Source organism: Melopsittacus undulatus, chromosome 1 (genome assembly GCF_012275295.1).
Source record: "Melopsittacus undulatus isolate bMelUnd1 chromosome 1, bMelUnd1.mat.Z, whole genome shotgun sequence".
In the NCBI taxonomy this organism is placed as follows: domain Eukaryota; kingdom Metazoa; phylum Chordata; class Aves; order Psittaciformes; family Psittaculidae; genus Melopsittacus; species Melopsittacus undulatus.
In genome coordinates this window covers 73,797,146-73,811,081 of record NC_047527.1, presented here as the reverse complement: position 1 = coordinate 73,811,081, position 13,936 = coordinate 73,797,146, and the positions used below count along the sequence as shown (strand labels likewise).

Genomic DNA, 13,936 nt, shown 5'->3' with positions numbered 1-13,936 from the left:
TTGCCAGAGAGCAGTTGTTCTCACATGGGAGGAGAGAGACAGTTCCCACAGAGAACAAAGAGAGATGTTTTTGTCTGTATTGGTCAATTGTGTTCAAAACACCGGAGTGCTTAAGAGCATTACGGAAGTATGTGAGACAAAATGCATCTCTGTGTAAGCAACTTCTTCAAGGTTTGCGTTCGGGTTTGTTCCCTGTTAGACTTGTCATTAGCTGATTTGGAAATTTAATGTCACATTTCTTTACACCTGCTGGATTATCAGCTTTAGAATAACATTACTGTAGACAAGCAATTTAGAAGCAATCCCAAATTTTAATGGCCTCATAAGAAAAAACATTTGTCCTGCATTTGCTTTGCATATACAGAAGCCAAGGCCAACAGAATCAATCTAAGCAGAATTCAGCATCACTTTTGCTTCCCTATTACTTAACTAAAAAAGGTAACATAGTTTAGAGATGCTGAAAGATACAGTGCATTATCAAGCGTAACAAATGAGCTTATGTTTTTTGTATAGTTTTCCTTCCTTTTAAGCAAGGACATTGTTACTGCTTTTGAGGTTCTTTTGACACACCAAATACCTGGGTGGAGGTAGGAGAGGGTGTGGAAGTAAGCACCAGTCTGTAGTTATTTTTGTACCCTGTGCCTTTACAAGGCTCTGGGGTGTGCTGCCACTCACCCTGCACTCCTTCCCCTGCTCTCCACAGCAGCAAAAGCAAGTTGTATCTGCTTACTCCTACATATAGTGAAGTCAGTTTATGTGAAAGCCATTATTTTTTCCTAAGCATCACAGGCTCTAAGTCTTCATAATGAGCACCAGTGATCACCTTCACATTCTCAAGTATATGAAAATCAAGTACATACCGGTTCTCCTTCTAGTCACCTTGTACTTTCCTTCACCATACCACAAGTATAGGTGAAGGATTTCATTTTAACAATAGCTTAAAGTAGAAGTTGTTGTTCTAAAGGCAATTTGTTCATAGAAATTTAAAGACAGATAATTATTGAAGTTACCTTTAAGTGTTAGGCATTCTTTGCTATATGTTTTCTATGAAAAATGTGTTTATTTTCTTCCCATCTCCACTAGTATCCTTTAATTGGTTTGCTTATTTTCAAGAGAGAAAGGAAGAAATCATTTTGTATAATTTTTTTCTACACAGTCGATAGTTAATGGTCTTTTCAACAGAAATAAATTAATCATTTTGAGAAAAAGAAAAAAAAAAAAAAAAAGGAAGTGCCTATACCAGAAAGTTTTGACAAGTTAAAGAATTTGGAAAGCAAGTTTCTAATTATTGTACTTTTTTTGCAGCGATCATCTTAGTTGTTGAGTATAAGTGAAAAAAAGCAAAACATTCAGAGAGAAAATTATGTTTGGAGTTGGTTGTTGCATGAATACATTTGTCCTGTACTTGAAATAACAACTTTTCCTCCGTAATGGGGTAGTGTTTCTTCAAACAGCTTAATCTTACTATGCAAACAAGTATACATTTTACTGAAAAGTTTACTTTAGAGTTAAACATTCATATGTTCAGTCACATGTGGCAAGAAAAAACAAATCCGTTTTTGTGATCTAGCAAGTGCCCCAGCCTCACCTCGGGAAATGATCAGCCTAAAAGAAAGAAAAACAGACTATGAATCAACTGGAACAAATGCCACTTATCATGGAAGTAAGGGGGAACACACTTCCAGGAAAGACACCATGACAGGTGAGTTTATGCTTGCATTGCATATGTAAAAATCAGCTGTGACAGACCATTGATTTTACAGGCTTGGCTGGGTTTGCTGAGTAAGTACTGGATCCTAATGAATAGAATGGTATGTGAAAATGATTTGTGAAGACCGTGTTTCTTCAGAGAAGGCTATAAAATCAAATTTATATTTCTTTGTAACTTTACATTTTCATTTCAGAAGGAAGTTGGTAGAGCACTTTGAATTAACTAATGTTGTTTCTGCAAGCACGACAGTGGTTGAGCATGTGCCCTAACATCTGTCTTTGACAGGGAATGGCTTTCCAGGACCAGTTAGCTTATTTTGCACATCAGTCATCCCTAGGAAATTTGGTGGTGTTTGTGAATTCTGTCTGTGTTACTTTCCCAGCTGGGCTGATTTAAATGCAACAATTTTCTCTCTGTGTGTTATGGCATCTATTGCAGGTTTCACTGAAGGCCTCTCCCCCCTGGTGAGCTCATTAACTTGTCAGCATTTCAGTAATTACAAAATTTTGAGTGCTTTGCCCAGTACTGCACCTCTTAATTAATTCTCCTGAAAAATACATGTTGGTCTCCATCACCATTGCACAGGCTTATATAACCTTTACTGGATGTGTTGTTACACTTACATAGTACTGAGCATCGTGGTGTCCTCATCTCCAAATGCAACAACAGTGAAGAGTCATTCTACACATTCTGAATGGCTGTTACTGTCCCCTATGCCCTCTGTAGAAGTCTTACTCAGAGGACGCCAGAATGAGAGGTCTTGGGGTTCCTCAGCTCACTGGGGACATCAGGAACATGCTGCCTCAGAATCAAACCGTCAGTACTAGTTTTCAAGACCATATTCAGGATATGATGATAGTCATACTGCATCTACTGTGTTATTCACTGCTCCGTAATCAAAACCTAAAGGCCAGCCTTTGTGTGAAAATGCAATATGGAATGTTAATTAGCATGAAAGTGAAACATGAAGATGGGGAATAACAAGAGCATTTGGAAGCCACTGAAATTAAGAGTCTCCTGAACAACATCTGCAGAGTACTGCGTGAGATTGCACCAGATTCAGTCAAGGTACTGCATTTTATATCTGTAATATTTTGAGTGTTTCATAGTCGTTGCACAAGGTGTTTCTCTAAAGCACTTCAGTGGTCCTTATTTGTGTGATTGTGAAGGACAGGACTGTGTTTCTTTCAGTACTTTGTCAAGGACCAATGAAGAGGGAATCTCAGGAGTAAGAGGAGAAGGCTGAAAAGGCAGAAACACTAGTATTTTGTTCTAGCTGTCTGCAAATTCAGACTAACAGATTGTATCAGAAGGTTCACCCAAAAAGAAGTGTTGCCATACGGAAAACCTGTGTTTACTTGCAGATAGTCTTGTCTTTTGCCACACATAAAAAAAAAATAGGGTTTTCTTTTTCCCCAACCGTTTTCATTTTGTCTTTCACTGCAGTGCTTTTCTTCTCCCATTCCTGTTTTTCCATGTTTACTTTATCTTTCAATATACTTTTTGGAGTGTGAGGTTTGTACTTCCCCTGCAACCTTTGCTCCACTTTGAATTTTGCATCCTGTTTTCCTTTAATATCTGCTTGTATTTGTCTGTTCTTATTGATCTTTTGGGTGGGCTTTTAGTAAGGAAACTTGAAAGACTCAGCATCATGCTCGGCTGTTGTCTATTTTCCCAGCAGCTGAGCTCAGTGAGAAAAATGAAAACCAAAATCAAGTTGAAAAGGGCAGTAATATTTCACAGTCACACATGACCATTGTAGAAATGAATATGGAGTTAACAAATCACTTTCTCTTTCTTTCAGATCACCAAATCTCTGCTCATTTGCTCTAAGTTCAAATTAAGCACCGTTCTAAGAACAAAAGAAAATGACAAAAGGAGTCTTGTGCATCAACATTCAACATGAAATTTGTGTAACATATTGTAGCTCACCAAATAATAAATATTTCATTAAAGAATGATATTAAATCAGTATTTGTAATTTCAATTGTGAGATATTTTGGCTTTATTTGAATGGTCTAATATAAGTTCATGTAGCAAGGTCATTGCAATCTCTGTATTTCATTTTGTGGATCAGACAGTGCTTTGCAACTAATGCATCTGTGGAATCTATGGGATGTTTTTCCAGGTTCCACCAAGTATTCATACTTTGAGCTGCTCTTGTATTTTGTGCCAAGCTGATGTATCACGCAAAGCTTTCTTTGACTTACAGGTTTACACAGAATGTAAAGCCACAACTGTAGTTCCCATTTATCCATGACTGTCTCCATGTTCTTCTCCAAAGCTCTTCCCAGTTTATAGTTCAGAAATTTTACGACCTCTTGGTTGGGACTGAAATGAAGGGGTTTTGATGGATTTTTGAAATAGAATGTTGGCTTCTTGCCATTGTGGGGAGTTCTTAGGAAACCTCTGGGGAAAATGGAGGATCTATGAAGTAAACAGTGTGCCTGAAGATAATAACTTACATCGATTTCACAAGGACAACTAAAAAAAAGAGGAACAACATCAAAGTTCTCATTGCCCTGTTCACAGGTTTATGATGTCTTTTATATTTACTGTCCATCCCTTCTCTGGAGAAAATAATAACCAATAATAAAATTTTATCACCTAAAGTATATTTTTAACACAAAACCTATTATATTTCTTAAAAAAAAAAACCCATAAACTTTAGGTGCATGTGATAACATTAATTATGTGACGGTGTCTTCCTTCAGAACAGGGAAGATAAGGCTACTGTATACTGTCATGGGACCCCTATTCTAAACTTTCTTTTACTGTGTTAGTTCCCTCACTGAAGTAATATGTGCATCACAGACTGCACCCTGTATCTTCACTTTCACCAGCAGAAGCATATTCTGATTAATTTATTTTCTTTTGCTTTAAAGAATCAGTCATCTGTACTTTTGGCTTTTAAACTTGTTTTCAAGTCCACACACAGAGAACACAACCAACCACCATCATCTTTTACAATAGCTACAGATATTAAGGCTACTCATCATTACTTTAAGAAACCATAATACACTGTAATCTTTTCTCAGGCCTTTACCTCATCTTTCACCATGCAGGAAGGTGGCAGTGGCAGTGACAGGTGATAATCTGTGGTAGCTGAGATTTGTGAGGCATAGAAGCATTTTGCTTTACTGACTTGAACTAAATTTTAGAAAATGGAGTCCTGTTGCTTATAGCAGAAAAAGCAGGTTACGTGATGCCAGATGAAGACCACTGTATGTCTAGCTGAGTGTTCCTTTCTCACTCTCAGTCTGTATTTCTGAGGGAGAAAGGCTAGCCTGTTGCTACTTCAAAGTATATCTGTAAATGTGTTCAGAATAAGTACTTGAAAGAGCTGAAAGCTGAATGTTAAACCATGAATCAAGTGATGGGTATATAAGGACAGCTTTGGTCAGGGATACCTTTGTCACATAAACCACAGTGTGACATAATTTTGAAAGCTGTTGTCAGCTTTGCAGAAAACTGCTATGAGGAACTGTATGATCTTTTTGTTTAACCAGTATCACCTGGAAAACTAAATGGGGGGGAAAAAGAAGGTATTTTTCTATAATGTTCTTTATGAAATACAACAACAAAATACTGCAGGTTGATAACAGTAGTCATTGTAGAGTCTTCACAATTTTGCTTTGTAAAAACTGCTGCTTCATCACGTACCAATGTTTAGGTACTGCATAAAATACACACACTCATCACTCCTCAAATCTGTTCATCTGTAGTTGCAATTCTCTCATCTCTGTAAGGAAGTGTGGCTGCTGGAAAATCTCCATCTCTTAGTCCTTGCACCCCTTCCCCTTCTCTTGCCATGTTTCAAAGAAGAACATTATTTCATTAATGTTTCTTTCTCCCTATTTGAAAAATTTACTATGATAATTCATATATACAGTATTAACAAGAAAAATCAAATTCTAACCACATAATATCTGTCCATTCTGCTAGCTCATCCTCTCCCTTTTTTCTCTTATATTTGCCCTCCGGTTTTGGACAGCAAGAGTCAACTGCTCACTGAAGCATGGCAGAGCAGGAATAGAGTTACCAGGAATGCTGCTTGCATGTTCAGAAGCAGGTAGTGGAGGGGGCTTCATGCACTGCTAGCAGCTACATTGCTTGACTTGCATTCCGTCCAGAGAGAATTATCTCAGCCTCTCAGTAAGACTAAGTCAAGACTTGAACTCTTGGCATTCATTTCCGAGTGTTTGATGTGTCATTGGTTTTATTACATTAAGAAAATAATGCTACCTTTTTGATTATTTTTTCATTTTAAACTCGTGAATTTGTACTCATCACTGATTTCACATGCAGTGAAATTCAGCAGCACAGACCTTGCAGCTATTTTAATAAGCTGATATTATCCCTTTTCCATTGCAGAATATGTGATCTGGGAGACCTTAAGTCTTCGATCTGGCATGTGACAGTGTATCAGTGCAAATGTCACAGTAATGAATTGCACAGCTATGCACCAACTGTAGACTATTTCTGGTTTTATAATAGTCATGGCTGTTTGCTGCTAGTAGCACATATGTACAATATGCCTTTTTACATACCTGTAAAAAGATGGAAAGGTTATGATGCTCCTTAAAGTCTCTCTGATTGCCTGTAGGAACAACATATAAATTAATCAGCATGTGTCCAGTTTGCTATTTTTCATCAGATTCTTCATAAAACCCTCAGATGTTGCACCTTATACCACTCTTTTATTCTTGACATCAAACAACCATAAATAGGATTGTCCCTTCTGGTCATGCCCGACTAAAATCTTGCTTGCAGAAAACTTCAACTCTGCTTATCTTGCCATTCATATACATGAAAACAAAATGGTTACAGGAAGTTCTTCCTAGGTTTATGAGATTCCAACACATTGAATATCGCTTTCATCTTTTTCAATGAGTAGCACTTAACAAAATGGTTAGCTGAAATGCTAATTCTGAGAATCTTTGGATCTTGAGAAGAGGAATTTGTATAACCCAGCTTCTTGCACTTTGTGGGGCAAGCAAAAAGCTCATAAACAGCATAAAAAGAAGATGATATCAAGGGAAGATCTGGCAGTTATACTACTGAGAGTTATGTCGTCATGAGATGCATCATAAATAGCAATGCTGATGCAGATGCCTCTAATACCAAAGACTGTCATCAGCAGGGGGATTTTTTAACTCTAAAGCAGAGGATGCTGCTGGAATAAATAAATAAATAAATAAATAAATAAAACCCCAAACACTGAAATAAGTCTCACACACCACTCAGTTTAAGATCCTTTCCAACCCTAACTATTCTATGATTCTATGACAGAATACAGCCTGTACAGAGAGGATCTCTGCAGATCAAGCTTTCAGCACTAAGACAAACTAATCAAGCACTTCTCATTTCCATCTGTTATCATCTAGTAGCACAGAGGTGCAAGTAAGAGTACCTACCTCTGGAAAAGACCATCCAGCATCTGCTACCAGAGTTCATATTCTTCCCACTTCAAAGAAAGGATCCTGCTGCACTCCTCGGAGACCTCCAGAGCTCTTCTCCATTTCCTATATAAGACTATGCACTGTCTCAGTAACTGCCTTCAGCTCTTCAACAAGAAGTTTTTTCACACCTGTTAATGATTATGAAGTGAAATATCTTTTTTTTTCCAGCTGTTAGGGCTCATCACCCTATCATATAATCCCTGTCTTTATCCTGTTCCAAGAACACGCTCGAGATACTTAAGAATATGATCTGAAATCTGTTAAACAGCGACATGGAGCAGAGGGAAGCATTTGTACATGCTGGGATCCATGCTAGCAGGTTAACAAAGGAAGAAAGGGTTGTTCTTCAGTAAGTGTGATTCTTCTTAGCAATGTGGCTAGCCTGGATCCCACACCCAGCTTTCAGCTCTGATGCTTAGTCCTCACTATGAAAGTTTTTGAGCTGTGAAGGTATTAAAAGCAGCACTTTGGTGCCTTCAGGTTTTGTACCATTACACAAGGACCTGAGAGAAGTCATGTGCCCAGCGTGTTTCATCTCCAGTGATGACTGATTCACAACTACTCAACTTTAATTTTTAGGCATGTGCTTCTATAATGAGAGTCCTCATGACAGTATCAAATCATTAATTCTCATGTCTGGAAAGTTAATACCGTGCATGCCTGGTAAGAGTGGTGCACAGCAGCCACACACACGCAAAAAAAAGTACTGCTGTCTTTCAAATACTGCACTTTCAGATATGAGAAATAACTGCAATCTTTCTAGTCTGACCAGCAAACTAAGCTTCAGCTAGACAGCCAAATCAATGTGATCAGTGAAGTCATCTTTGCAGGGAAGACCCTTAGCTTTTCATGGGGTTTTGGAGGGTAGGGTGGGAAAGAATGGGTTATTTTGAAAAGTGTGTGTTGTCTTTAGAATTAATTCTGCTTTCAAATTCATAGGTCAGTTTGCTCTGTGCATTCTACAGGTAGGACATCTGAGAAGAAAGTAGCAGCAGTTCATGAGTTTCAGACTGTTTTGGCCAGACCTATTCAGTATAACTACATACAGCTTTTTTTCTTTTTGCGTAACTTATTTTTCAGTTGCATTTAATCACTTTTTCCATTAATAATTTTATGATACCATAGGATAAATAATGCACATCATCCAGCTGAAGTGAAAGGACTGAAATGTTTCCTAATGTTTACAACTGTTACCTCTTTAGTGTATGTGTGATATAAAATCCCATATGTAACCTGATATATATTACCAAATACTAGCTGTATATTTTGTTATTTATTGAAGTTATTTTGTTAATTTATATATGAAATGCACAAGATTGGTATGAGCATGACATAGCACCTGTTAAGAAGTGCATACCATGTACATGCATGTACAACAAAGCAAAAATTATGACTCTATAGTGGGAGGAAGAGAAATCAGAAATCTGCAAATGTTTTTGAAGATTTTTTTGGGGGGAACAGGCATTTAATGAAGCTGTAAGGATTTGTTTTGAGGCCAAAGAGGTATGTTTGGTAAACCTGCTTTTTCCTTCCTTTTTCCCCTCTCCAGCTCAGAACACTGGAATCTCAACTTTGTACAGGAATTCGTATGGTGCACCTGCTGAAGATATCAAACATAACCAGGTAGGTAGAGAGACAAAAATGCTGCAGTTCCAATGTAACATCTTACATGGAAATGAAGAAAAATATCACAAAGATTGGTAAATCTAGATTAGAGGAACTGAGTCACCCGCTTGCACAACTGCTAGCAATTCCCCTGGCTTCAAAGAAGCTATATTCCTTATGCTAATGGATAATTTCACTTAAATTTCAAAAACATCCAACAGGTTATGCAGAAAAACTATTTAAGGTGTTTAAGCCTGTAGTTCAGAATGAAGGCAAGAGGGGCTCAGGACCTGAATACCTTTGAAGTTCTGGATAGATGCCACATCCCTAGAAACATTCAAAGCCAGATTGGATGGGGCTCTGAGCAACCCGATCTAGTTGAAGATGTCCCTGCTCACAGAAAAAGACCCTTTGCACGATGGACATGTATGGCAATCACATGTCTGCAATTTCCAGTATATTATTTCTTTGGTCCCCAGGAATTAGACATTTTTCTGCATCCATAGACTTCTGTTTCATCATTACATGTAATGCTACTTTATCCTTAATTACAACTCCTTAATAGTTTCACAACTTCTCTGTGTAATATGCATAAGTTAAAGTACTTTTATCTAAAATGAGGCAAAAAACATTTAAGAAAAACATGGAAAATTCGTGCTAGTATCAGGCAGGTAAATTACTATGTAGTAAAAAAGATTTTTCACCAAAATTTTTTACTAGATTACCTGAAATTTCCATTTAAGAGACTGATATTTCAGTCTTAATCCAAAACCTAAGGTGAAGAGAGTTTCTGATATTCTTTTCCCCCATTTCTCTTTTTTTAGTTGGACAGTATTTCCTGTAGTGCACCATATTTCTTTGTGCAAGACAGTGCATGAAGGTGTTTCTGCTTTTATTGCATTTAAGGAGGATATAAGGGAATGAGGTGTTGAAGCAGCAGGTGCAGTCTAATTGTAGTCATGAATCAACCAATTTGATTTGAGGGTTGAGAGTCTGAGCAAAACAAAACAACCCAAAGCCCACTAGTTTTCCACTTTTTCACCCTTGCTTTCTCAATGAAATGTCAGGTTTATGATTGACATATTGGGAAGAATGTTTTTAGCTAAAAAGAACCCAGAAGTACCACTTCAGTCCCCTATTTTCTATTAAAAAATGACCATCTCTTAACTTTTTGTCATATAAGTAGGTTGCTTCAGACAGAATTTTTCTCCTGCATCCAAAATTAAACACCTGTGTTTGAATATATGAAATTAAAGGAGGAACTGAAGGTCCTGTACACCTGGATAACAGTACTAGAAATAGAAGGTAGAGTAGTTGTGCTGTTTTGTGCAGTTCTAATACTGCACCCAGTCTTGTCAGATTAATCACTTGTGGGATTGTTAAGGCAGCAGACATAGGCAGCATTTTGCACCCTATGCATGGAGTCCATTACAGACGTGCTTTATGCCACAGAGTTTGGGCCGTAGCAGTGCAACTGTTCCTCTCTTCTTAAAGGAGCATTATCAGCTTTTGCAGAGTCAGCAGGGTATGCATTCTCTTGCCCTACCATCTTGAGCACCAGTGTTCCAGGGGATGACCATTCGAAGATCGAAAAGCTGTATCATTTTGCAGTCACAAAACTGCCCAAGCTTACAGAGGTGGCATAAAGCAAAAGATAGCATTCCACTGAGATACTTAGCATGTGGTTGTAGTTTTCAGATTGTAATTAAGTCCCAGCTTTAAAAACAGAGACTCACTAAGGCTGTCTGCAAAAAACTTTATGGAAAACTTAGGTTTAGGGGACCACCCAAGGGTTTTTTTTTGCATATCATAAATATTTCAGCATCAAGGCAACTTCCTGGAATGTATCCACACCACAAGATTGCCAACATGAAGTGTTGAGAAGGTGGCAGGAAGATGGTTCTGCTTACAGTTAGCAGAACACATTTTAGAGCACTTACTTAGCTTGAAATTTCCTCATGTTAGTGCCCTGCAGACTATCAGTGGTTCTTAAGGATCCGATACCACCCTAAATCTCACTTTTGGCAAAGGCAGCTGCAAAACGTTTAGCATTTTTGGAGCGCATATCGCTTCCATTCAAATTTTTCAAGGCTGAGTTTTGGCCAACAATGTTTGTGTTATATAGCTGCAAAATAGTCAATAAGTTACACACAGACTGTAGTTACAAAAGTAACTGTAAACTGTGATGCTTGAACTTCATTTGAAGTAAACCATCATCTTGAGCAGCAATAATATTAAATAATAAATGTATTTAATAATAACATTAAATAGATATAAAGAAATATAATGACAAGGCAAAGCTGTAGAATTAATTCACTACCAGGCAATACCTCGAGGAGATGTTAAGCTAACACACAACTTGGTACTTCCAGCATGATAAACATAAGTGAGATTTGCTCCTTCTTCCATCCTGTTGCCCACAGTAAGTTGTATCTGACAAACTGTGGGTATTACTCTTTCAGGTTTCAACACAGCCAGTTCCACAGGAGCCCAGCAGAAAAGATTATGAACCATATCAGCCATTTCAGAATTCAACAAGAAACTATGACGAGTCCTTCTTTGAGGACCAAGTGCATCATCGCCCACCTGCAAGTGAATACAACATGCACCTGGGACTAAAGTCAACTGGCAACTATGTCGACTTCTATTCAGCTGCTCGTCCCTATAGTGAACTTAACTATGAAACAAGCCACTATCCAGCCTCTCCCGACTCTTGGGTTTGAGACTTGGGCAGATACAAAAGCTCCAGGAACTGTGCATGTGCATGCATACCACAAGACGTTTTTTTTTCCTGCAGATTTAGTTTGTTAAAGCCTGTTCCATAGGAAGGCCCAGATAACCAGAATGGAAAAATTTAAGAGATTTTTTTTAGAAGGCTAAAAGATACAAAAGCTAAACCTGGGAGTAATTAGAAAGAAATATATATACATATATATATTTTACAGTGTGGGGCAACTTTATTGTTGGCCTGTAGAGTCTAAAGTTTGGTGCTGTATATTGAATGTGGCTGAAGGAAGGAGGGAGAACATGGCAGTGGATGTGGGTCAGGAGTTAAGCACAAGTAACTGAGCAGCGTACATACTTTATGGGGAACAGCTTCTCACACTTTGTTTAATATCCTCATTCATTGTGAATCTAGGCTTCAAGTTGCATTTGGGGTTTCCTCTGTACAGCAAGATGTTTCTTGCCTTTTGTTAATGCATTGTTGTAAAGTATTTGATGTACATTACAGATAAAAAAAAAGAAGTGCATTGTGTATATTACACCAATGCCACAGTGTTTCTTCATCTATGGTTCTAAATATTGCTTCAATTTCAAATTTTGAAAGATGTATGAATTTCCAGGTTTTTGTTTTCTTTTCCCCGGTGCGTTTTACCAAAAAAAAAAAAAAAGAAAAAAAAAGAAAAAATCAAAAAAACAAAAAGGAATATTTAGCAGTATTGTTTGTTCTGATATGTGAATTTGTTTGTGGCAACTAAAAACAAAAAAGGCATTCAGCAGTTTCTGACAATTAACATTCATCATTCCACACTCCTTGTCAACAAAGTGCTTTTTCACTGCCTAAAATTTTAGATGTAGATATTTGAAATAGATTTTTTTCATTTATACCAGTTTTCTTTATGATGATACAGTGTTAAAAGAAAATAAATTACAATTGATCTGTCATCCATATTTGCTAAGAATGTCTATTTCCAAGAACCAACCATACAAATATACATTCTTACATGTGTGTGTCCACGTATGCGTAGTATTCTGTGTGCGTGTGTTTGAGTGTGTGTGTTTGTGTGGCGTAAGACTTCTCATCCAATGTTTTCCTTATTCAAGCTTCAATTTGTGTTTGATTTTCAGTTCTTTTAAACAGTGGAAACTCCAGTATGTGCTTTCTCTTACTCACTTTCTTAACCATTGGCAGCAATTCAAAATTGTCTGTCCACATACTCACAAAGGAGGGGGTTATAGGATTTTTGTCACTGACTCCTTCACCATTAGGTGCCATTTACTTTAAAATAGCATCTCTTGATCTTCTCTTGAGGAAATTTCATTCCTCTCCAGCCACCAACCAAGAAGTGCTCAAGGAAGGCAGAGTCTGATCTTGCCATCTTCCTGAGGGAGTGGAAAACAAAGACCCAAAAGAATAAAGTCTGGAGTCTCCAGACTTCAGATTTATAGAAAGGTCCAATTCCTGAACCATTAGGACAATCATTTTTTTTAACCCATACTAAAAAGAAAACTCAACAACAAGAATACATTCCTCAAATATGAAAGAGACCGACCCATTTCTGTGCATTTAAGGTAAAACCCAAAAGAAATGAAAATATAAGGGACAGAGATATTTTTTATTATCATTATTATTTAAAAGAAAAGGAAGCTAAGCTAGGAGGCCAAAAGAGCTGGCATATTCATCTTAGCTCTTAGGATTCTGGAAATGAAAGTATTTAAGATTCTGGAAATTAAAGTATTTAGCATTTCTTCATTTCTTTGGTTCAGACGTACTGGTTCAGCGTACTGGTTCACAGCATAAGACCTACCACAAATGGAGTAGTTGTAAGTTGCTTCAATTGCAGTGAAAGAGTTTGTTTTAGGTTGCAGACACCTCTGTGGTTAGTCATTGTAATAGTCTTACCATCACCTGGCACACTTCTGTCTGTGTGCAGGGGGAGAAGTCTCTCGCAAGTCATTGCCTGCTCTGTAGGACGCAGCCCGAGTAGTTGACGCAGGCGGGTGTTGTGTCGTAGCATTGGTTTATCAGTAATCTAGGACTATAGTTGAATATCTTGGCAGCTTTTCCCAGTGTACGATATGTAACCTTACCTGCTCTTTGTAGTAAACAGGGGGGAAAAAACTGCATGCAAAAACATTTTTAACACATGTAAGACAGGGTGGGTGGGAGGGGCACAGTGGGCCAGATGTATAGCGAGGTAGATAAAAATATTATTCATAGTTTTGGACACAGGTTGTTTATATTTTATTTATTACATTGGTTTTAATAAGTGACATTTGCAGTGCTCTTTTGAACGAAGCACGTTTTCAGTATAAAAGCTTTTTTTTAATAAAGAATGTCACTCGCAACTTGAAGTTCTTCTTGACCACCTGATAACCACCAGGATGGTGCAGTTCTCCAGGCAGCACATTGCCAATAGACAGAGGGGATCTGTCA

General features: G+C 37.7%; 1 protein-coding gene across 2 annotated transcripts in view; it reads left to right on the top strand.

Moving 5' to 3' along the window:
- CTNND2 (catenin delta 2) overlaps nucleotides 1-12,508 on the top strand; it is a 646,172-nt gene extending 633,664 nt beyond the window's left edge. For both annotated transcript variants that reach the window (XM_013130147.3, XM_034063316.1), the window contains exons 20-22: nucleotides 1,571-1,702; nucleotides 8,723-8,796; nucleotides 11,241-12,508. In XM_013130147.3, coding sequence (XP_012985601.2) covers nucleotides 1,571-1,702; nucleotides 8,723-8,796; nucleotides 11,241-11,501 — 467 coding nt within the window. In that variant the 3' untranslated portion in view covers nucleotides 11,502-12,508. The remainder of the gene's footprint in view (nucleotides 1-1,570; nucleotides 1,703-8,722; nucleotides 8,797-11,240) is intronic.
- The last annotated feature ends 1,428 nt before the right edge of the window (nucleotides 12,509-13,936 follow it).